At 42.1% G+C, this 23,004-nt stretch overlaps 1 protein-coding gene across 2 annotated transcripts in view; it reads right to left on the bottom strand.

The window, feature by feature from the left end:
• Window positions 1–4,153: 4,153 nt before the first annotated feature.
• Window positions 4,154–23,004, bottom strand: part of CIDEA (cell death inducing DFFA like effector a) — a 46,300-nt gene continuing 27,449 nt past the window's right edge. The window contains exons 4-5 of one of the 2 annotated variants that reach the window (XM_075826445.1): window positions 20,080–20,261; window positions 4,154–4,490 (exon numbers count right to left, since the gene is read on the bottom strand). In XM_075826445.1, the coding sequence (XP_075682560.1) occupies window positions 4,361–4,490; window positions 20,080–20,261 (312 nt within the window). In that variant the 3' untranslated portion in view covers window positions 4,154–4,360. The remainder of the gene's footprint in view (window positions 4,491–20,079; window positions 20,262–23,004) is intronic. The other variant, XM_075826443.1, reaches the window with a different exon arrangement.

The following is a 23,004-nucleotide window of genomic DNA, read 5'->3' as shown; positions in this document are numbered from 1 at the left end:
GGTATCAGCTGTAATATACACCCGACGGCGATGGTGTGGGCTCAGCTTCTGAGCCCGCATCAGCAACACAACGTACCAGTCCTTAATGACAACAACCTACTAGTATGTTGGATTTCGTTAAGGGGTTAATGGTAGCAGAAGATTTGGACATAAAGCATATTTAGTGAAGTTTCGGGAAGACCTGAAACTATGCCAACCTCCAAATATAAATAAAATCTAATTATTTATAATTACTAACCAAAATTCTTCACTGGTCCCCTGCATTTCAATGCAATGATCATGCATCATCTCATGTGACTGTAGTGCAGTGGCTGAAGGCTGTGTTGACAGTCACTACAGTGGTGCAACATCCCAAGGCAACCACTGGATCATGTAGCCATGTGATGTGACATGGATGTATTTTTTTGTTACCGTGGTCTAGTCATCTTACCAGAGTGAAGACAAGCAGCAGGAGAGCAGAGCAAGATTGTGAGTGTAAGGCGTCTGAAACCGGCCTAAGAACATTTCTGTAACAATTGACATCTGATAAGGGCAGCATAAAATATCAACAGTAAAAAATAAGGTTTCTTTTCACTAATAGGAGCGTTCAAAGAATACACCAAAATCATAGTCCGGTATATTCATGAGGGTCGTGCTCCCCCCACCCCACTTCCCAGTCAAAGCAAGCTGCTGTGATGCAGATACACATCAGCCAGCTGCCAATCACCTCCAAGAGATGCAGGGGAGCCGAGGAGAGCGCTCCCCTCATGAATACAAAAGGATATACATCCAGTATATTCTTTGCTCCTATTAGCCAAAAACACTGCAATATTTTTTGTGCAGTTGTGGTCGATAGGAGCCACTGGTCCCCATTCAATGTTGCCCTTACATAGGGCAGCATAGTCTGATGACGGATCCACTTTAAAAAAAAATCAGCTTTAATTTCATGTGCAAATTTTGTAATAAACGAAGTAAATTTCTATCCAAAACAAATCCATTTTGCCATTATGGTGGTCTCCACATTTTATAAATACATCAGTTTTGTGAACCGATACTATGGTCATGAAAAACATTAAAATCACTCACCAATATGTTGTTACCTGTCCTAATAGCTGAAATAGATGTTAGTTTGTAATCAGATTTTTATTGAAAATTAATAAAAACAGAGGTAATAATAGCTCACAGTCTGATGTAACAAAGCTTAAAATAGAAAATAAAAAGTACAGAGCTTTCTCGTTTCAGGGATGATTATTAGCCACTTTTAAAGACTATTTCTTCTAAAAGCCTGTGGATAACATGACTTCATTAAAAGGGGCATGTCTATTATACCATGCTTCCATTATTCACGCAACAGTAACAAATTAATGTCATTTTTTGGAATGTAGCCATAAGAATTGTCAAAGATGCGATGTAAACCTCCATGACGCATTTCCATCCATAAATTCATATATAAACCCACAATAAAAACGATACATTGCATAATAACCCATTGGTCAGCAAACAATGGCATACAAACCTATATTTTATACATGCGACTATGGCTCCATCTGCATATAAACACTTGCAGTGGGTGGGCCTAAAAATAATGTAATGTCCAATAATCCAAGAAGGTGACTAATATAGACAGTTATGTTTGGTCAGCGATCTGCTAGCTAGTCTGGCTACCTATATTTCTGACCCGGTTAAATCTTGTTGCTTCAGCTACCAGACTGATTGCCATTTCTTAACCCAAGCATACACAATTTAACAATTGCTCCATGAGGAGATAGTCAATCAATCACTATTTAGGGATGAAATGTTTAAAAACAGAAGAGATAGAAAGTAGACAGAAGCAAATTAGGACAATAAAATTACATTTTATTAAAACCAAAAAATATTTAAAAACTATTGCAATGTACATATATTATCTACCTTTTACTTTCAGTGGTCTTCCACTTTCCATTTAACTCTCATTGACTCAAGTTGCTTAAATCTTTAGATTCTTAAAGAGCTTTATGAAGATGTAACATATGAGAGATTGTACCCCAACTAGATAAAATAGCACAGATTTTTCAGCTACTGTTGCATTTAATTGTTATCAGATAAATTCTGCCATAAATTCTCTGCAATCCAAGGGATCACAAAAAGTTTCAATATACATGCCACTTATCACATTTTTTTAGTTGGTCCCAAAAGAAATATAGTAAAAAAGTAATGCACATGGCAAAATGGGCAAACCTACAGGTACTTTAGAACATTATGACAAGTCGCCATTCTATGTTTTTATTTAAAAATAAATAAAATGAAAAAAAACAAAAAACTACTACATAAGAGTAATGGAGATTGTTGGGCTGATGAAGGCCATTTTGTTGACAGATTCTTGGATGGAACAAAGTGCAGCAATCTAAAAGCCTTTGAAATCTGTCAAGAGTCACATGAAGAAATTTTTTTAGAAATAAATAACAGGTGGAGGATCCCTGGAGACTATGTTCTACTATGAAGGCAGCAGTTATCACCTAAATGAGGTAAGAGACGCTACATCCCTGAAAGCAAAGGCGTTCCTTTGTGACTATATAAGTCTGAATATCATCAAATCAAGTTACATGAACCTGTGAAGCAAATCAAATGTTTGTAGGAAATGATTGAAAACAAAAGATTCTCTTTTGCTAGTTCATATTGGATAAGCTACAAGACTTATACATTACAGCAGCACGAAGTTAAAAAACAAAAACGATATTATAAAACCTATATCAATAAATAACCCATACATTTTTTATGTCACACGATTAGAACAATACACAATCTCTTAAAACTAGCAGCAACCACAAAATCCCAAAAGACTAATATTAATAAAAGCATCTGAATAAAACCAATGACTACAATATAAGTTCATCACCCCAAACTTCTTTGGACCTCCGTTATGGTCTGTTTTTACAAGCCAGTAAAATAGCAGCAATGCCTGGACCACCTGCAGGTCCACTGAGCCAAACTTAGACCGCTATAGGGTCTGTGGTGATCTATGTTTGGTTTAGTAGACCTGCTGCGGTGGGTCCAAAATGTGGTCGTATTAGTCATCAGAAACCGGCCTTCGTCCCATATCCTACTCCCTTAAAGTGTCATTTGAAAAAGTCCAGGAAACCGATATGGGGAGCGGTTCTGTAGGATCTTGATACCATAGAACTGGTGATTTTCTTTCCTTTACTTTTTTTTTTTTAAAGTTCTTTAACCATGTAGAGCTGCTAATTTGTTAATCAGGGTAACAAAAATCAGAGGTGACCACCAGCTTTATAAATGTGAAAGCTGGTGGTCAAAGGACTCCCCATATCTTGGCTTTCTGGGCCACCTGGTATGTAAACACAAACAAACAAATGTAAACAATATGTGGTTATGAATTGGCAGACAATGGGGCAAATTTACTATGATAAATGTGCCAAAATTCCAGTGCAAATTGCAATAAAGAACTGCCATTTTTTGCCGTGCATTTGTTACGTGTTTTAGACACTTTTTGCGCCTTACTATACACTTTTAGCACTGGTCTAAGGTAAGCGAACCAAGAGGTGGTATAAGTTAGAGAATAGTGTCTAACATGTCTCTCAAGATGTGCCAATTCTATCACACAGCAGGCACCACTGTGATAAATTTGGTGAATCTTGCGCCTGTCTCCTCTAAGTTTATGCGGTATTTATTTTAAACATTAGTAGTAAAATCTGCCCCAATGTTTTCTAATTTCTTACAGAACTAATGAGACAGAAATGCAAATATGAGGAGATGCTTTATCATTATAAGTTGAAGAATTACATTTCCAAAATAAAAAGATACATGTTGTAGAAAAAAGTGCATATGAAAGAGGAAACGTCCATGGCTCTAGTGACTCGTTGGCTGTGTGGTTATCTGTAAAAGGATATTGCTGCCATCAGTCTAAGGCTTTGTTAAAATCTGCATCGGGACTCCGTTCATGGGTCCGTTGGACCTTTCCGCCAGGGGAACCCATGAACGGAATCCAAAAGATTTCTGTTTGCATTACCATTGATTTCAATGGTGACAGATCCGGTGCAAATGGTTTAAGTTTGTCACGGTTGTGTAAGGGTTGGGTTGTCTTGACAGAATCAACACTGTAGTAGACTGCGCTATTGATTCAGTCAAAACAACTGAACCCTTACACAGCGGAGACCAACGGAAAGCATTTGCACCAGATTTGCTACCACTGAAATTAATGGTGATACAAACGGAAACCTATGCTTTCCGTTCATAGGTTCCCCTGAAAGGTCCAACGGAACCCATGAACGGAGTCCTGACGCAGATGTGAACGAAGCCTATAGACGTATGTGTGAATGAAGCCTTAGCTTGTCAGAATTGTATACTTGTAAGATATAATGAAGATAAAGGATGTTCCACTTGTATTTTAAAAGTTTTGTGCTCTTCTATATGTGCTTTCATCACCATCTTCAGTCCACTGCAATATATATGACCCACTGTACAGGAGAATATGCCCAGCTACTTGAGCAAGTCGCGATAGAATCCACAGAAAGCTCCTAAAAATCCAAAAGAGATTTAGGTTATTATATTTGGGAGAAAAATTAATGCAAGTTTCATTTAACATTACAACCATGATTATTGGTATCACTATTTATCTACAGTTATGATGTAGAGTGACCAAAAATAATTTTATGTCACTATTCTAGCCTCACACAGCATTATCTTCCGGAATTTAATAACACAAGTGTACAGAACAGTCTCCCAGGTAGACGGATTCTGTGGTCTCTTCCAAAACTATACAGTAAATAAATTCATATAGCCATGTACAGTATGAATGGCAGAGGAAAACCACTGTGCAAAGATCTGGTACAGCTGAACTCAATGCCTCGCTTGCACCAGAAAAACAAACCAACCACTAGTTCAGGAAATCAATTCTGGGAGTGTTCTCCGTCAGTAAGCACAACAATTTATTGATGGAGTTTTCGGCCAGCCCTCAAGTTCAATAAGATAAAAAGGGGCTCATGGCAAAGGACAGTAAACCAATAGCGAAGTCGTTTAACATGTCGACTCTTAAAATGGACCAGTGAGCTCCCCTGATATGTTAGTTTTAGAAAAAAACTTGCATAAAATAACAATTCTGGGGCAGCTTTTCATAGAGCTCTGCATTGTGCTATTTCAGTGTTCTGGAAATGTATCAACAAATGAACATCTGAGAGTTACCATTCCCGGCCTGAGTGGGGTGTGTCCCTACACACTTTGACACGCTCATCGATAATTGAAAAGTGTCAGATGGTGACAACTTTTTGACAAGGGGAATGGTAACACCTAGTTGTCAGTTTCTTCATGCTTCCAAGGGGAACGGCACAATGCAGAGTTCTAAGAAAAGATGCTCCAGAACGGTTATTTAAATTCATCCAGAATATACTTATGTACTAAAAACACAGACATGTCAGGAAAGCTGGCAGGTCCTCTTTAACATGTTTCTGAAGCACTCAATTTGTACACCAGGAATACTTCAAAGAAGCTGCAGGGGAAATAATTCACTGCCTACCTCTCCCACTTCCGTCAATTTTAAGTGACTACATGGTTTGGTTTTAATTCTACCACCAATACACAAGGTAGATTTCTACATTTTTAAAAATGCTGTGCCAAGTCTGTACTGATAAATGTCTTGGTTAGCTACATGAATATTTTGTTTGGTAACAAGTTCAGCAATACAAGCCTGGGACCTTTGTTCAGATTTTATGGTCACTAAAGGCCCTATTACAAGGGCCAGTGATCGGGCAAACTAGCGTTCATATGAACCCTTGTTCCCGATCATTGCTCTGCTCGTTCATTGGCTGATCGTTGTCCTTATTACACAAACGCTCATTCAACGGCACATCTGCTCTTTTATGCAGAGTTAAAAATAATCGTTGTCAGCAGCACATCTCTTTCTGTGTAATCAGGGAGATGTGCTGCGGACATGATGAAAATGTATAGGGACGAGTGATTGTAGTAACGAGCAATTTTCCCTATACTTATCCAATCATTGCTCGGTGTCATTCAAGGAAACGAGCGCCGATCAACGAGCGGTCCTTGTGATCGGCGCTTGTTTACATGGCACGTGTCGGGCCGTGTAATAGTACCTTTACTCGTAAAACAACGTTAGAAAATTAGATCATTGTTCTCATTTCCATACAGAAGTAGAATTTTACATTTCAGTCATACATAAAACATGATGAGCACACAGATACACATCAGCACCGTATAATGAAGATATCAAACTTACAGCCAAAATGGTAAAAGCAGGACCTTCAAAACTGGTTATACTGTGATTGTATTTGGCGCACAGGTACAATAAGCATGATGCTGACCAAATAAAAAAAAACGTAATTGTACAGGAATGCCAGTACACCTCCAACTTTCCAATGTAATAGATTTTCATGATTTTTTGCAGTCTTCACTTTGTTATTTTAAGTTAGGTCTTACTCAAGGGCATAACTATAGCCATAGCAGCTGCTATGTGGCCCAGAGGTTGAGGGGGACACAGGCGCAAGAACCAAGTTCCTTTTTGCGGGGAACAACAAGGTTGTGGCCTTTTGCATTTTACTACTATCGCGTGGTTTCTCTGATATATAGCGCTGTTATCCATACTTTAAATAATTGCTACTTTCGCTGCAGTTTCAGTTTCCTGTCGCAAGGTGCTGGGAGTTCCTCATTTTCCTATGGGGCCCTATGAATTCTAGTTGCTCTACTATGTGGGAACAAATACGTTATACCTGGAAGCGGTCAACAAGCAGGTCAGCTACTGCTGACAGATCTGTTTTTGGATTGGATCTGGAATTAATTCCAGTTATGGCTTGAGTATTTGCAGTGGGCATTCGTGTGGTAATACGCAGGACTGCTGGGGGTAAGAAGTTATAAAATGAGCCAATCAAATATACAGGCTACTCACTGCAGGCATTACACAGTCAAGCTTATACAGATAATGTTAAACCCAAAAAATGTCGCTAAGTAGTAAAATGAACGGAAAAAGAAAACCAAACAAGGTAGACAAGGTATATTCCAAACATGCAAGACTATACATTTGGTGGAGCTTTAGTGTAGAGTGATTTTTTTTTTCTGTTACAGAAATATATGAGGATTGTAGCAGTAAGAGAAATAAAGGTCTTCTTGAAGCCTCTCAAGCCTCCTTGTCTCTAATCTGCCCCCATTTAGAGGGGTTTTCCCCACAATTAACATTTATCACCTGTCCACAGCATAGTTGATAAGTTAATCACATGGACCCCCGCCGATCTCTAGAACTGGGGTCTGGAACCCCAATCCTCCTCATCGTATGATCGTACTGGGGAGGATTTTAAATACGTTAGTTATGGCTTTATTAGAGGTCTATGCTGCCAAAGGAGACAGCTGAATACAGCGCTCATCTGTTTTAGTCACTCCCACAGAATTTGAATGGAGTGACAACGGAAATGCGCGACCACCGCTCCTTTCTAGATCCCCCTAACTAAAATTGTGCAGTTAGGGGGAATGGGACTCAGGACCCCAGTTCTAGAGACCGATGGGGATCCCACTGATGGGGCTCCCAGCAATCATACATTTATCACCTTTCCTATGATAAATGTCCAGTGTGGGAAAAACCGTTTAAGTGGCATTTCTGCCTTGAGTTTAAGACTAAAGTAATGTGAGACAGACAGGTTGATAAGGACAGTGGCTGACAACTCCATAAAAAAAATAAGTGATTTTTAGCACGTCTAACCCAAGCAACCAACCAGTCTCATCTAAATCCGTTGCTTAGCTCAAAACTGGATCTGAACTGCGTTTCAGCAGAAAAGGGGGAAAAGCTGCCGAGCACCAGTCATACCGTGCCATTTCTTATCTAAGGATATCATATTATTCAGAAGTTTCCAAAAGTAAATTTAGCTAGAAAACCCCATTAAGATAAACCCATATATAATATATGGGTAAAACACCTGAATTACTAAGTGTATGCACAGATTGGCTGTCAGGTAGCGCCTCTCTACAGTATAGTACTACTTGTCCTGTACTGCTCTTCACCTGTGCCAGGAGTCATCGTAGCTTTGGACACCAGGTGAGAGCGTCCCAATTAAATTTTTCTGGTACACTGTGTATTGTACATGAGACTGAGGAAGCTCCTGTCCGCAACATAGAAAATGATTTACAGCTTCCAGCAGCTATTTTGTTGTTGTTTTTTTTATACGTAATGACTTACTTTATATGTATTAGTCATCTGCTTAACCCGTTAGTGACCGGCCCATCGTGTTTCTACGTCGGTCACTAACGGGCCTTATTCCGATGCCATAGACTTTTTACGTCGCGACATCGGAATAAGTTTACAGAGCAGGGAACTGTCAGATCTCCCTGCTCTCAGCTGCTAGAGGCAGCTGAGGGCTGGGAGCGTCCCTGCTCTGCCGTGTGAGATCGATATTAGTATCGATTTCACCCATTTAACCCCTCAGATGCGGTGCTCAATAGCGAGCACCGCATCTGAGTGGTTTTGGAGAGAGGGAGGGAGCTCCCTCTCTCCCCCACCGACACGATCGCCGAGTGTCTGTGTCTGTAATGGCAGCCGGGGGTCTAATAAAGGCCCCCAGGCTGCCTGGAGTGAATGCCTGCTAGATCATGCCGCAGGCATGACCTAGCAGATGCCTGTCCGTGTTAAACGGACAGGCAGTAATACACTGCAATACAGAAGTATTGCAGTGTATTATAAGTGTGATCGGAGAATCGCATATTATAGTCCCCTAGTGGGACTAGTAAAAAAGTGAAAAAAAAGTTTAATAAAGTTAATTAAAAAAAAAATATGTGAAAAAAAATGAAAAACCCAGCTTTTCCCCTTACAAACTGCTTTACTATTAAAAAAACAAAATAAAGTTAAAAAGTTACACATATTTGGTATCGCCGCGTCCGTAACGACCCAGAGTATAAATATATTACATTATTTAACCCGCACGATGAACGCCGTAAAAAAATAAGTCAAAAACTATGGAAAAATTGTTGTTTTCTGTGAATACTGACTTTAAAAAAATGTAATAAAAAGTGATCAAAAAGTCGCATCTACTCCAAAATGGTACCAATAAAAACTACAAGTCGTCCCGCAAAAAAACACAAAAACAAATCATTTTGAAAAAAAAGCGTTTTCACTGTGTAAAAGTAGTAAAACATACAAAAACTATACAAATTTGGTATCGTTGCAATCGTAACAACCCACTGAATAAAGTTATTGTGTTATTTATATCACACAGTAAACGGCGTAGATTTAGGACGCAAAAAAGAGTGGCGAAATGTCAGATTTTTTTCTATTCCCCCCCAAAAAAAAGTTAATAAAAAAGTTAATCAATAAATAATATGTACCTAAAAACGGTGCTATTAAAAAGTGCAACTTGTCCCGCAAAAAACAAGACCTTATACAGCGATGTCGATGCAAAAATAAGAAGGTTATAGCTCTTGGAATGCGACGATTGAAAAACGTAAAAAATTGCTTGGTCATTAAGGTCCAAAATAGGCCAGTCATTAAGGGGTTAAAAGGGGAATATATCACCTATATATTTATTTTTTTTACAAATTCAATAATATTTTCTATTCAACTTTTTCATATTGTACATTTTTTTCTATTCTATTTTCCGTACACGATTATGGGAGCAGCCATCTTGCCTGAGCTGCTAACAGCATTTAGAGATATGCTTTACAGAAGCCACATAAACCATAGGAACCTGTGAACACAAGCTGGACGAACTTAATTTGGCCTAGATCTGAGCATCTACTCCCCTATAAATTTAGTTGTAGCATAAGGGGAAGGCACTCGTGCAGGAGTGGCACAAGGGCAGATGTCATCTAATTGCAAGTGTCATATTGTCAAAGTGTCCTAGAAGTTAGACAGGGCATGAGACAGGTAAACTATGTGGACTAAACAAAACAAACTTGCATACATTTATTATTACAGTCAACATTTTATCGGATGTCCAAAAAAACACTATGTTCACTGCCTCACTCATTATTGTAACGGTTTGTTTACAATCCTACCACTCATTTAACTTCTATCCACATCATTCCCGCTCTCCTTCCCTCACCCATGTACAGCTTCCATGCACTATTAACTTTCCTCTATCACCTTAAAACCATCTCATCCCACTGTTCAACAGAAGTCACTCCTGTAAATCAGTGAACCATTTGTAGACTCACCATTCTCCTTCTATTAGATGCAGGGTAACCGGGATATGGAAAAAAAAAAAAAAAAGACAGAGCGCTCCTCTAAAGGTGATACCATAGATTTAAAGACAGATGGTGTTTTTAGAAAAATACACTCCCCTTCTGTGGTTGTGCTAGAAAGTCGGCACAACTCAATCATCTAGCATGTGGCGCCATTGAGCTCCAAACTTAGGCAGTCTGCTGGCCTTCGGGGTGGCTGGACATTCAGCGGGATCCGATGTGGGAAAACAGTCCAAAGAAACTTTAAAAAGGATCACTCCTTGCTGAAGGAGCTCCTGCACAAGCTTTGGAAGTCGGCCACGTCCGTGTGCAACAAACTCACCTTTATTCATGACTTATTCCTTTCTATCTCAACCTCCTGGATCTTACAGAAACATGGTTACACCTGTCTGATACTGCTTCTCCTGCTGCTCTATCTTATGGTGGTTTCCACTTCCATCATGCCCCCAGACCTGAGAACAGGCAAGGTGGAGGAGTAGGAATAATTCTTTCCCCACACTGCACTTTCCAGATCATTCCCCAGGTACCCTCATTCACATTTCCCTCCTTTGAAGTCCATACCCTCAGAATATTTCAGACTTTTCCCGTCGAGTGGCAGTGGTCTACCGCCATTCGGGCTCACGCCAATTCCTGGATCATTTTGCTACCCGGTTTCCACAATTCCTATCCTCTGAAACACCCACTCTCATCATGGGTGACTTGAACATCCCCATTGACAACCCAATCTTTAACCTCCTCCCTAGGTCGGTCACAACTTACTCACTCTCTTACACATGAAGACGGCCATTCACTTGATCTGGTCTTCTTCCGACTCTCCTCAGTATCTGACTTTATACGCTCTCTGACCACAACCTTCTCTCCTTCACTATCAAACATTTTGTACATGCCATTAACACTCAGCAACTCAGTCTACAGTCCTCATTGTCCCCCATTTCTTCCCTCTCCTGTCCCAATCTGGCTGCCAAACATTACAATAACACTTTCAAAAATGCTTTGAATCAGCCCCCCCTACACTCCGAACCACCCGACAACCCTGGCACACGCCTCAATCCAGCTTTCTTCAGCATAGCTCAAAAGTTGCCGAAAGTCTGGAGAAAAATCGCATTTGTCAGCAGATTTCTTCCATTACAAATTTATGCTCAAAACCTACAACCCTGCCCTTCACCATGCCAAACAAGTCTATTTCACCTCTCATCTCCACACTATCTAACAATCCAAAACGCCTCTGATGCTTTTCATTCCCTCAGTCATTAAGAGCAGATGCCAATCACAGATCTCTGTGCTGAAGACCTGGCCACTTATTTTAAAGTTAAAATTGACAACACCCGGCATGATATCTCCCAGTCCCCTGGTAACATCGATACCCTTCCCTCCCTCTTCTTCAGCATTTGACACAACAACAGAAGTCGTCACTAGGCTCTCCTCTTCTTCTTGTCCTACCTGCCCTAATGATCCTATTCCCTCACACCTCGCCCAGTCCCTCTCCCCGGCTGTCACTAGTCACCGGACTAAACTATTTAACCTCTTCTTCTGGAATCTTTCCCTCTTCTAAACACGCCATTAGAAACCCATTCCTGAAAAAAACAAAAACACTCGACCCATCCAGCGCTGCTGACTACCGACCTGTCTCTAATCTCTCCATCTCCAAACTCCTGGAACGCTTGGTCTATTCTCGCTTAATCCGCCATCTCTCCGCTAACTCCATTCTTGACTCCTTACAATCTGGTTTCCAAACTTTACACAGAAACTGCCCTTACTAAAGTCTCAAACTATCTCTTGGCGGCTAAAAATCGAACGGCAATTCTTCTGAAACCCCCTCTGCAGCCTTTGACACTGTAGACCACCAACTCCTACTTAACATGTTTCACGCTATTGGCCTTAAGGACACGGCTCTCCTCTCTCTGACCGCTCATTCAGTGTGTGATTTGCTGGTTCTACTACTCCTCTTCCCATTGGGGTTCCGCATTGATCAGTCCTAGGTCCCCTCTTCCTTTCTCTCTACATGGCCCGTATTGGACAAACCATCAGCAAATTTGCCTTTCAGTATCATCTCTACGCTGATGACATCCAATTATATGCCTCTTCCTATTACATCACCCCCGCTCTAATACACACCAGTGATGGTCTGTCCTCTGTCTCAAACATCATGTCCTCTCTCTACCTGAATCTTTCTAAATCTGAGCTCCTTTTGTTCTCACCTAACCCATCGAAACCTGATGTCTCCCATAGTTTGTGGTACTACCATAACTCCTAGGCAGCAAGCCTGCTGTCTTGGGGTTATTTTTGACTCAGATCTTTCTGTTACTTCACACATTCAATCACTTACAAGCTGCGGTCACTTTCACCTCAAAAACAACTCCAGAATTCACACGTTTCTTATTATGGAAAGAAACAGCCAAAACGCTCATGGTCACTGATTCACTCTCATCTTGACTACTGTAATTCATTACGAATTCAGTCTTCCCCCTCACTATACTCTCCAATTCATCTTGAATGCAGCAGCCAGGCTGATCTTTTTGACCAGCTTCTACACCAATGCCTCTACTTTGTGCCAGTCACTACACTGGTCGCCCATCCCAGTCAGAATTAAATTCAAACTGATCACCCACAAAGCTGCACCTCCTTACATCTTCCCCCTTGTCTCGGTCTACCACTCTACCCGTGCTCTTACGTTCTGCCAACGACCTTCATAATCATCCTTTATAATCCGAACCTCCCACTCCCGTGTCCAATACTTTTTTCGTGCTGCACCAGTCCTCTGGAATGCACTACCCCAGACAATCAGATTAATCCCGAACATCCTGTTTTAAAATGTGCCCTGAAAACATTTTTGGACAGACCCATAATATTCCCTAATGTAACTCCGTTTCTTGGCCCCCTTTAACATTAGTTATCAGAACATGACCCACTCATTCAGCAGTATCCCCCAGTGTCATGTTCTTGCACCCTAATGCACTCCATGTCTGTTATGCACAGATACTGGCACGTGATCAGCTCATGTAATTTTATGTGTACTACCCCATGTGTATAAAAGAAGGCAGGACCATTGCACTGAACAAGCACTTTTTACATTTTGTGTCTCTTATTTACTCTAGATTGTAAGCTCTTGCTAGCAGGGTACTCACTCCTCTTGTTTGAATTGTAAATTAGTTTTGTCACTATGTAATGTCTGATATTGTCTGTACAGGATTCCTCTATATAACACCTACATATTCTGCAGCACTTTACAATTCAAAGATTATTACTACCTCTATGAGGGAGTGTTCTAGGCATGCTCTGCAGGAAGTAATAGGAGGGGAACTGTGTCCATCGCTTATTGTGAATGGTGGATCCTGCATTACCCGTATATAGAGGTGTTACCTTCCATTGCAATCCTGCCCTTATGAGAAAAAGATGACTGCTGAGAAGTGATCTCTACAGAACAGGAAATGCCTATCTATTATGCAGCTCAGTGGCCAGAGTGAAAACTGCAAAATTTCAGATTAAAAAAAAATTAGATAAATGACATGGAGAATTAAACAAAAAAACACCACACAACCAAAAAAAATATGCTCAACATAAGTTGATTTAAGCGAGATAATTTTCTGATGACATTCCCTTTAATCTTTTCTTCTATTTGGTTGACAGTTTGGGGGCTTTGGAACCAATTACTAGTTTTAGAGAGTTAGTCTCAAGTTACAATGGTCGTCCCAGAGCCAATTAATAATGTAAATTAAGGAACACAATATAGGGCTATGTTGAAAATACTTTAAAAGTCTCATGGTTGTGTAACCTCTACATTGAACTGTTACTATGTGTGATAAGTGTCCATTTGATGGTGATAGAATATGCACGTGCATCTTATTGAATCCATTTGCACTTTAGAAACTATACATTGTTCGAAACTTTAATAAAAAGCACTTAAAGTTTTGAACATACAAAAGAACACACAAAATAACAAATTATATATTATTAGTGAAGACCAAGACATTTCAAGGCAGATGTCTTGCACTAACCATTTACAACCTTCGATAAGATTCCTTCATTTCCAGTTTTATATTGCTGATCTAGCGCTATGCTAACATCTACATTGCTTTGTAACATGCTGATGTATTTTAAAATCTGTGACCCATGTTTCTATGGTCTCTATAGCTGTTATAGAGCTGTATTAGTGTAGCAAAGACACGAGGGAGCTTTATGTGAACATTGGAATGTTTGGGCTCTGCTTTAAGAGCTCTCATTTCAGTTGTGTGAGCAAGCTGGACAATGAGGATGAAATCAGGATATGGTGGCAGGTGTGGCCAGACTCCTTCAGGACACAAATGGACATACAACAGCTGCGTTTTGCAGAACAGCTGGTCTTCAGTATAAATCAAGACTTGCAAGGGATGATCTTACGGTTCTCTAGTGTAAAAAGTTAGCTGCGAGTAAAAGAATGTGTAGGCTGATACAAGTGATAGAAGAAAAACAAACATTTCTTATCCAGAAACATACATTTCATCCATTGGTGGTACAGATCCAAAAAACCAACGGGTTAGGAGACATATACAAAATCTAGTGTAACTTCACATTACGTCAAATGTTCATATATTAACTGGTAGTTTTCTGTAAGTAATGAAGTTGCACTTCTATAATGAAAATAAAAAAAAAAACAGATAAAAAAAGACCCAATCTAAAAAGTTGCAGTAAAACAAAAAAGGAAGTAGAATAAATATAGAAAAGAAGTGACAAAATAAATTACATATAATTTGTCTTGAAAGCCAAACCAGAAGTGTATGTGGTTTAAGTTGGAAGCGTAAGGGTCTTGTCAGTTTTTTGGTGCTTATTTTGACATGGAAACCACGTCAGAATCAGCACAAAAAAAAATAAAAAATAATAAATTCCCAAAATTGCCCCCAATGATTTCAATAGAAGGCAGAGGCTTTTTCCCCCCGTACACCTCTGACCTCCCATTGAATTAACGGAAGGCAGAAAAAACCTGCAGTGCGGAATTCTAAACCCTTTTAGCTGTGTGTCCTTGCATCAGCTTCAATGGGCATGGGTGAAAAATTTTGCAAAAGAATGTGCAGGCAGCTCAAAATTTGCCTCACAATTTCTGAAGAAATTCTGAGGCAGATATTTCTGCCAGCAAAAAAAAAATAAAAAAATGGTGTACACCATGATGATTCAAAGCAGTGTAACATACAGCAACACACGCACGCACATTACTTCCGGAAACCATTTGACTTATGCATAAGAACTTTTAATAAAAGGGTCCAAATTTGTAGTTGCATTGGCAGTCTGGCTCCTGAAACTTGTCCAACTCTGTTAATATACACATTCAAACATGAGTAATTTGGGCTATCAAAATAATCCTACAATGATTAATAAAATATTTCCTGCTTATTCTTTTAATATATTAGTGGGGCTGGACCAATCGTTTGGCATAGTACAGAATACCTTTCCCAAATTGAAGTTGAACAACCAAGTAGTCAATGATCCAAGAAATTTTCTGCAGACATTTACGCCAAATGCACACTATGGGTATTACGTGCGGATTTTCAGCACGTATTTTTGTGCGGCAAATCCACAGCATAATACAGTACGAGCAAAGTAAATGAGATTAAGAAATCTCATCGACACATTGCAGATTTGGTTTTCTGCATGTAAATGCACCGCAGGTCCAGATTTTAAAATTCCGCAGCATGTCAATTCATCTTGCATTTCCGATTGCATCTGAATGTTTGATGCTGAAATTGGTGCGGTATTATGCTGCAGATTTTGGGGCTTTTTTCTTTTTTTTAAATAAAAACGAAACAAAAACAAAAAAACACTACACTATTAGGTGTGGATTTTACCTGTGGAACGGCCAGTGTTTCCCTGCAGTTTTGATGCACCAATTCCGCAACGTGTGCATGTAGCCTTAACATTTCCTATAATTTTTCATGGGCATCTATAAAAGTTCTTGTCAGCCACCATGAGACCACACCGACTCCCACATTCGCAACATACATTGACTAATATATGCATTGATGTGAAGGATAACGAACAGTAAAAATCTGCAATTCCGTAGAAGTCATTGCCCCACATTTATGAAAATTTTAGCCAATTTCTAACTTGAAGCTTGGCTACTCTGTTGACATAGGTTGTGACAAATTTAGGCCTGATCTGCACCCTTTTTACCCCTATCCGCATGAGTAAGTAACTATGCGTCGTCACGGGAGGTTACTTCCCACACGAGAACGTATAGTTACTGAGTTTCCGGTGCACACTGTCGGCGACAGTGTGCACCAGGAAGTCAGCTGTCACCGACAGCTGACACTCCACTCTTACCAGCCCTTTGCCGCTGATTTTGGCAAATTAACCCCTCAAATTTCACGATCGGTTGCAATCGGTGCATTTTAGGGGTTTCTAGCATGCCGACAGACCCGGTCCGAAATCACGGGGTTTGCCGATAGTTAGCATGGCAAACGGAAGCCAAAACAATGGCCTCAGTGTCTGCCATGGATGGAAGACCATCAACTTCCGGCTGGTCCTGATAGTGACTTCCTGTCACTCTTGCAGGAAGCCTGTGTCGTTCCCGATGCACACTGTTTGCGACAAGGTGTGCATGGGGAACTGGGAGGTCAGCTGTCCCCGACAGTGGACACTCCAGTGTTGCCGATCATCGCCGCTGATTTTGGCAATTAAACCGTTCAATGCGGCGCTCGATTGCGATCACCGCATTTAGGGGGTTTGCAGCACATCAGCAGCCCCCATGCAATTGTGGGGGTTGCTGATGCTTGTGATGGCATCCGGAGGCCAGGCAACGGCCTCCGGGTCTGCCATGTATGGAAGCCTATGAGGACCAGCCTCTGGCTGATCCTTGTAGACTCGGTCTCAGAGTGACTGACGTCACACGGACAGTTGGAATACGTTACACCAGGGGTCTCAAACTCGGCCGGGTAAGTGGGCCGCATATAGCAAAAATGGGAAGTTGATGGGCCGCATTACTTTCAAATTTGATACAATACAAAATTATTGTTAATCAATTAGTTATTTGAACTACTATAACAGTATATTACTAGAATAATAATACTACATTACTATAATAATAGCGCTAGGTTTAAAATTTGAGATATTTCTCCACGTGCTTATTTCAACAATCCAGCTTAAGTGTCGCTAAATGCAGTCCGGCGGCTCAGTTAGCACACATGTCAAGATTGGGCAGCCCCTTTTTAGATAAGGCCACAGTGCCCTCTGTAGAGAAGGCCACAGTGCCCTCTGTAGATAAGGCCACAGTGCCCTCTGTAGATAAGGCCACAGTGCCCTCTGTAGATAAGGCCACAGTGCCCTCTGTAGATAAGGCCACAGTGCCCTCTGTAGATAAGGCCACAGTGCCCTCTGTAGATAAGGCCACAGTGCCCTCTGTAGATAAGGCCACAGTGCCCTCTGTAGATAAGGCCACAGTGCCCTCTGTAGATAAGGCCACAGTGCCCTCTGTAGATAAGGCCACAGTGCCCTCTGTAGATAAGGCCACAGTGCCCTCTGTAGATAAGGCCACAGTGCCCTCTGTAGATAAGGCCACAGTGCCCTCTGTAGATAAGGCCACAGTGCCCTCTGTAGATAAGGCCACAGTGCCCTCTGTAGATAAGGCCACAGTGCCCTCTGTAGATAAGGCCACAGTGCCCTCTGTAGATAAGGCCACAGTGCCCTCTGTAGATAAGGCCACAGTGCCCTCTGTAGATAAGGCCACAGTGCCCTCTGTAGATAAGGCCACAGTGCCCTCTGTAGATAAGGCCACAGTGCCCTCTGTAGATAAGGCCACAGTGCCCTCTGTAGATAAGGCCACAGTGCCCTCTGTAGATAAGGCCACAGTGCCCTCTGTAGATAAGGCCACAGTGCCCTCTGTAGATAAGGCCACAGTGCCCTCTGTAGATAAGGCCACAGTGCCCTCTGTAGATAAGGCCACAGTGCCCTCTGTAGATAAGGCCACAGTGCCCTCTGTAGATAAGGCCACAGTGCCCTCTGTAGATAAGGCCACAGTGCCCTCTGTAGATAAGGCCACAGTGCCCTCTGTAGATAAGGCCACAGTGCCCTCTGTAGATAAGGCCACAGTGCCCTCTGTAGATAAGGCCACAGTGCCCTCGGTAGATAAGGCCACAGTGCCCTCGGTAGATAAGGCCACAGTGCCCTCGGTAGATAAGGCCACAGTGCCCTCGGTAGATAAGGCCACAGTGCCCTCGGTAGATAAGGCCACAGTGCCCTCGGTAGATAAGGCCACAGTGCCCTCGGTAGATAAGGCCACAGTGCCCTCTGTAGATAAGGCCACAGTGCCCTCTGTAGATAAGGCCACAGTGCCCTCTGTAGATAAGGCCACAGTGCCCTCTGTAGATAAGGCCACAGTGCCCTCTGTAGATAAGGCCACAGTGCCCTCTGTAGATAAGGCCACAGTGCCCTCTGTAGATAAGGCCACAGTGCCCTCTGTAGATAAGGCCACAGTGCCCTCTGTAGATAAGGCCACAGTGCCCTCTGTAGATAAGGCCACAGTGCCCTCTGTAGATAAGGCCACAGTGCCCTCTGTAGATAAGGCCACAGTGCCCTCTGTAGATAAGGCCACAGTGCCCTCTGTAGATAAGGCCACAGTGCCCTCTGTAGATAAGGCCACAGTGCCCTCTGTAGATAAGGCCACAGTGCCCTCTGTAGATAAGGCCACAGTGCCCTCTGTAGATAAGGCCACAGTGCCCTCTGTAGATAAGGCCACAGTGCCCTCTGTAGATAAGGCCACAGTGCCCTCTGTAGATAAGGCCACAGTGCCCTCTGTAGATAAGGCCACAGTGCCCTCTGTAGATAAGGCCACAGTGCCCTCTGTAGATAAGGCCACAGTGCCCTCTGTAGATAAGGCCACAGTGATGTCAGGGGCTTGCCCAGAGCTTGAGTCCCAGGCAGAGCGCTAGTAGGCTCTTCCTGGGACTCCAGCTGTGCTCCTGACATCACTGGGACTCCTGCTCTGGGGAAGCCCCCGACATCATTGTCGATGTATGGACAGACCCTGACACACTGTCCATATATGGGCAGCGATGTCAGGGAATTCCACAGAGTCCCGGAGCAGAGCCGACACCAGCGCTCTGCTCGGGACTCCGGCTCTGGGGAAGCCCCAGACATCACTGTTCATATGTGGACAGCGATGTCAGGGAATTCCAGAGTCTCGTAGCAGAGCCGATACTAGCGGCTCTGTGTCCCGCGGGCCGCGTGCTTGAAACCCCTGCGTTACACTATCTAGGTAGTGTAATGTATTCTAGCAGCGATCAGATCTGTAGTTAAAAAAAAAAAAAAAAAAGTTAATAAAAATGTTTTATAAAAGTGTAAAAATAAAAAAGTTGCTTTTCCTACAAGTCATTTATTATAGGGAAAAAAATGAGCGTTTAAAAAAACAAAACACATATTTGGTATCACCGCGTTCATAACGACCCAAAGCTATAATGTTATTTTTTCCGCACGGTGAACGGCGCAAACAAAATAAACGGAAAACTATGTCAGCATCGCTATTTTTTGGTCACCACCCCTACCAAGATATAGAATAAAAAGTGATCAAAAAGTCGCATTTAGCCCAAATAAAAACTACAACCCGTCCCGCAAAAATCAAGATCTCCCACAGCTTTGACTAAAAAATAAAATCACAACTGCTTTGGGGCCAATCTTTAAAGAAAATATTGAATGAATGTACTAGAAAGATGTGATTGATCATTCTTAGCAGCAATAATTTGCTAACAGCAACACCATTCTTTTTGCGCATGCTTATATAAAAAGGTCAAACATGTCTTTAAAAAAACGTCAATATCCACATCAGCGGACCACATATTGTTGATGCTTCCGTTGTACCACCCTCCACATTATACTGTATTACATGCAGGATTATTTCACTCATAATTCCAGGAAGGGGGACCACTCTGGCTTTTCATCTGTGAATGTCACGAATGTGAAGCACATACTCACCGCAGGACCTTCTTTACACCCAAACACTTAATATCACAAGATACCGAGTACATTTCATAAAAAGTTGCCTTTATGTTCAAGCAGCCAATAAAATCCTTGGGGTTTAGCTTGTACAAATCCAGTGTAATGTTGGCTATTCCTTTCTTGTTCACATGCTGGGTGGACTGCGTAACATTTCTTTCCTAGGAACATAAGAGTGTACAATTGCGATTGGGTCGGTTAAAGCTATACAGGTTTAACAGGAACACACACATAGCTTGCGCTGAACTGAAGTGGTTTGTGTAGGATAAAGATATAGTTGAAAGCGTAAATTGGCAGGAAAAGAGGAAGCCTAAGTAACTAACAAATGGTAGTACAACAACGTGTAGAGGAAGAGAATAATAACACCCATGCAAGAAAATAAAGTCTCTCAACAATGGTCATGCATTACATCACATTAAATATAATATCTGTAAAGAAGCTTTAAAAGTGTATCCATCCTAGTTCTTTTTGCATAACTCCATAGCATATGTAAAACTGAAAAGTTAGAATATAAAACTTAAGACAAAGTGTCATCTTCATAGCCCTCCGGCAGCCAGCAGTTCGCCTTTCCCAGTCTAGTATAAGGGCCTGTCCACAATAGCATTGGGGAACCGCTAGACCTTTCTGTCAGGGGAACTCATCAACATAAAAGGCAAACTGGAACCATAGCTTTGGTTTGCATTACCATGGATTTCAATAGTAACACTTTCGTTGCATATGATTGCTGCTTGTTTCTGTAAGGTTTCCTTTTATTGGTGGAATAGCGCAGTCGACTATGCTATGATTTCCGTTTTGTTTTTACAGAACTGAAACCATTGACAACGGATGAAGTACCATTGAATTCAATAATAATGCAAATGGAAGCTATGGTTTCCATTTGCCTTTTCGTTGACTGGTTCCTCCAATGGGAAAGTCTAGAGGACCCCCATCAACGGAACCCCAACGCTGATGTGAACACACCCCAAGGCCCCATGCACATGACCGTAAAAATGGTCCGTAATCGGAGACCGTTAAGGTTCGCGATTACAGACCCACTCACTTTTATTGTCCATGGACACCTTATTTACGGGAAGGTGTCTGGGCCATAAAAAGCCGCCGCAAAAGATAGGACACGGGCGAAATAGGATGATGGCTGTCCGCGACCGTGCTCGCAATCACAGGCAGTGAATATGGGCACAGCCGTGTGCATTAGGCCGAAGACCTTTAAAAGAAGACAGGTGGAGGAAGAGGTTTCTATCTCTCTCGCTCGGTGAGACTACATGCTGAGGGGGGGGGGGGGCGGAGCAGACGTGGGGAAACATCGGATTGGCTCAGAGTGCTGAAAGTAGCACTAGCATCACATCTGAAAATCCTGCTGAGCAGGCAAGGAGAGGAAATGTGCACTTTCAAAGAGTCTTCAGAAGGATGGACAAAAAAAACCCTCAAGCTTAGACACAATTCCTGCCTGCGTTACAGCTACCTAAGGAACTAGTGTGTTTTTTGTAACAATAGCTAGACTTTGGTGCATTCATAGAGAACATAATATATACACGCAGATTACTCATGAAACCATTATAAAAATGATCACACATAAACCTAAAGAAACATGTAAAGACATCTTTGATTTAAAGCGCCTAAGGCTTCATATAAAAACAGCGACGTAACAGCTATTGATAGAGACTCCCCAGTTTCAATTCCCAACAGCATTACTCATCCTTGGGATGAGCAATCCCATTTATTTTAGGCTTTAAACCATATGCATATACAGAACACGCCCATTATTAGTTGCTCATATTTAGACTCCCTGACCATATCATGCAAACATCATAGATTTTACTAGTAAAAGCATCTAATGTCTTCTTGCTGGAGAGGAAACAGTCCATCTAAACCTACATAAAACACATATAAAAGAGTTAAAGGGTTGTCCAGGATTAGAAAACCATGGCTACTTTCTTCCAGAAGCAGCTCCACAACGGTCCATGGATTGCGACTGGTATTGCAGTTATATTGAACTGAAGGGACTGATCTGCAATACCATATAGCCTGTGGACAGATGTGTTTTTGGAAGACCGCTATTCTGCTGATCAGAAGTCCCAATATAAACCGTTAAGGGTTAGCTTGGCTCATTATATAATTTATGAGGCAGTCATTTTGCAGGGTATTCGTTACAAATTCTCGCGCACATTGTCCCTATGTTTTCTCTACGTTTATCCAAGCTTGCCCTAACATGCACTTGTGTCTATTTAACACCCTCCCCCTTAGGCCTCATTCACACGGCAGGGTTTCCCGGCCGGGTGCCGGCCGTTCATAAATCGGCCGGCACCCGGCTGCATTAGGAATAATAGACCCCTAATGGGGCTATTCACACGACCGATTTTTTGACGGCCGGGAAATCCGGCCGTCAAAAAATAGCACATGCTCTATCTTCGCCCGGGTACCCGGCCGCCCGGCTCCCATAGAAGTCTATGGGGCCGGGTATTACACGGCCATCACCGGAATGTGTTCCGAGTGATGGCCGGGTTTCCCGGCGCTTGCGCTCTATCTCCTCCTCCTCACAGCGCAGAGTGCATGTGAGGAGGAGGAGTTGCTGCCATTCTGACGAATGGCATCGCTGTACACTGTGTGGCAGGGCCGGGGTGTACAGCAGGTGAAAGGGAGTGCTGCGCTGGCTCCCGTCCCCTGCTTGTTTTCCTGGCCCGGCGACACCTTCGATAGCGCCGCTAGTAGCAGCAGCTGCTGCTGCTGCGGCTGCTACTACTGCAGCGACGCCACTATAGCAGAGCGGGGAGGTATCTCCCTGCTTTGCTATGTGCTAGCCGCACTTTAGCTCCTTGAAGGAGCGGAATCCCCGTGTTTTCGCTTGATGTCTCTGTCCATATCTGGGCAGTGACATCAGTGGAAACTCCTGAAGCGGAATCCCCGAAC

The sequence above is a fragment of the Rhinoderma darwinii genome, chromosome 5 (assembly GCF_050947455.1).
Source record: "Rhinoderma darwinii isolate aRhiDar2 chromosome 5, aRhiDar2.hap1, whole genome shotgun sequence".
Classification (NCBI taxonomy): domain Eukaryota; kingdom Metazoa; phylum Chordata; class Amphibia; order Anura; family Rhinodermatidae; genus Rhinoderma; species Rhinoderma darwinii.
This window is presented reverse-complemented; position numbering and strand designations above follow the sequence as displayed.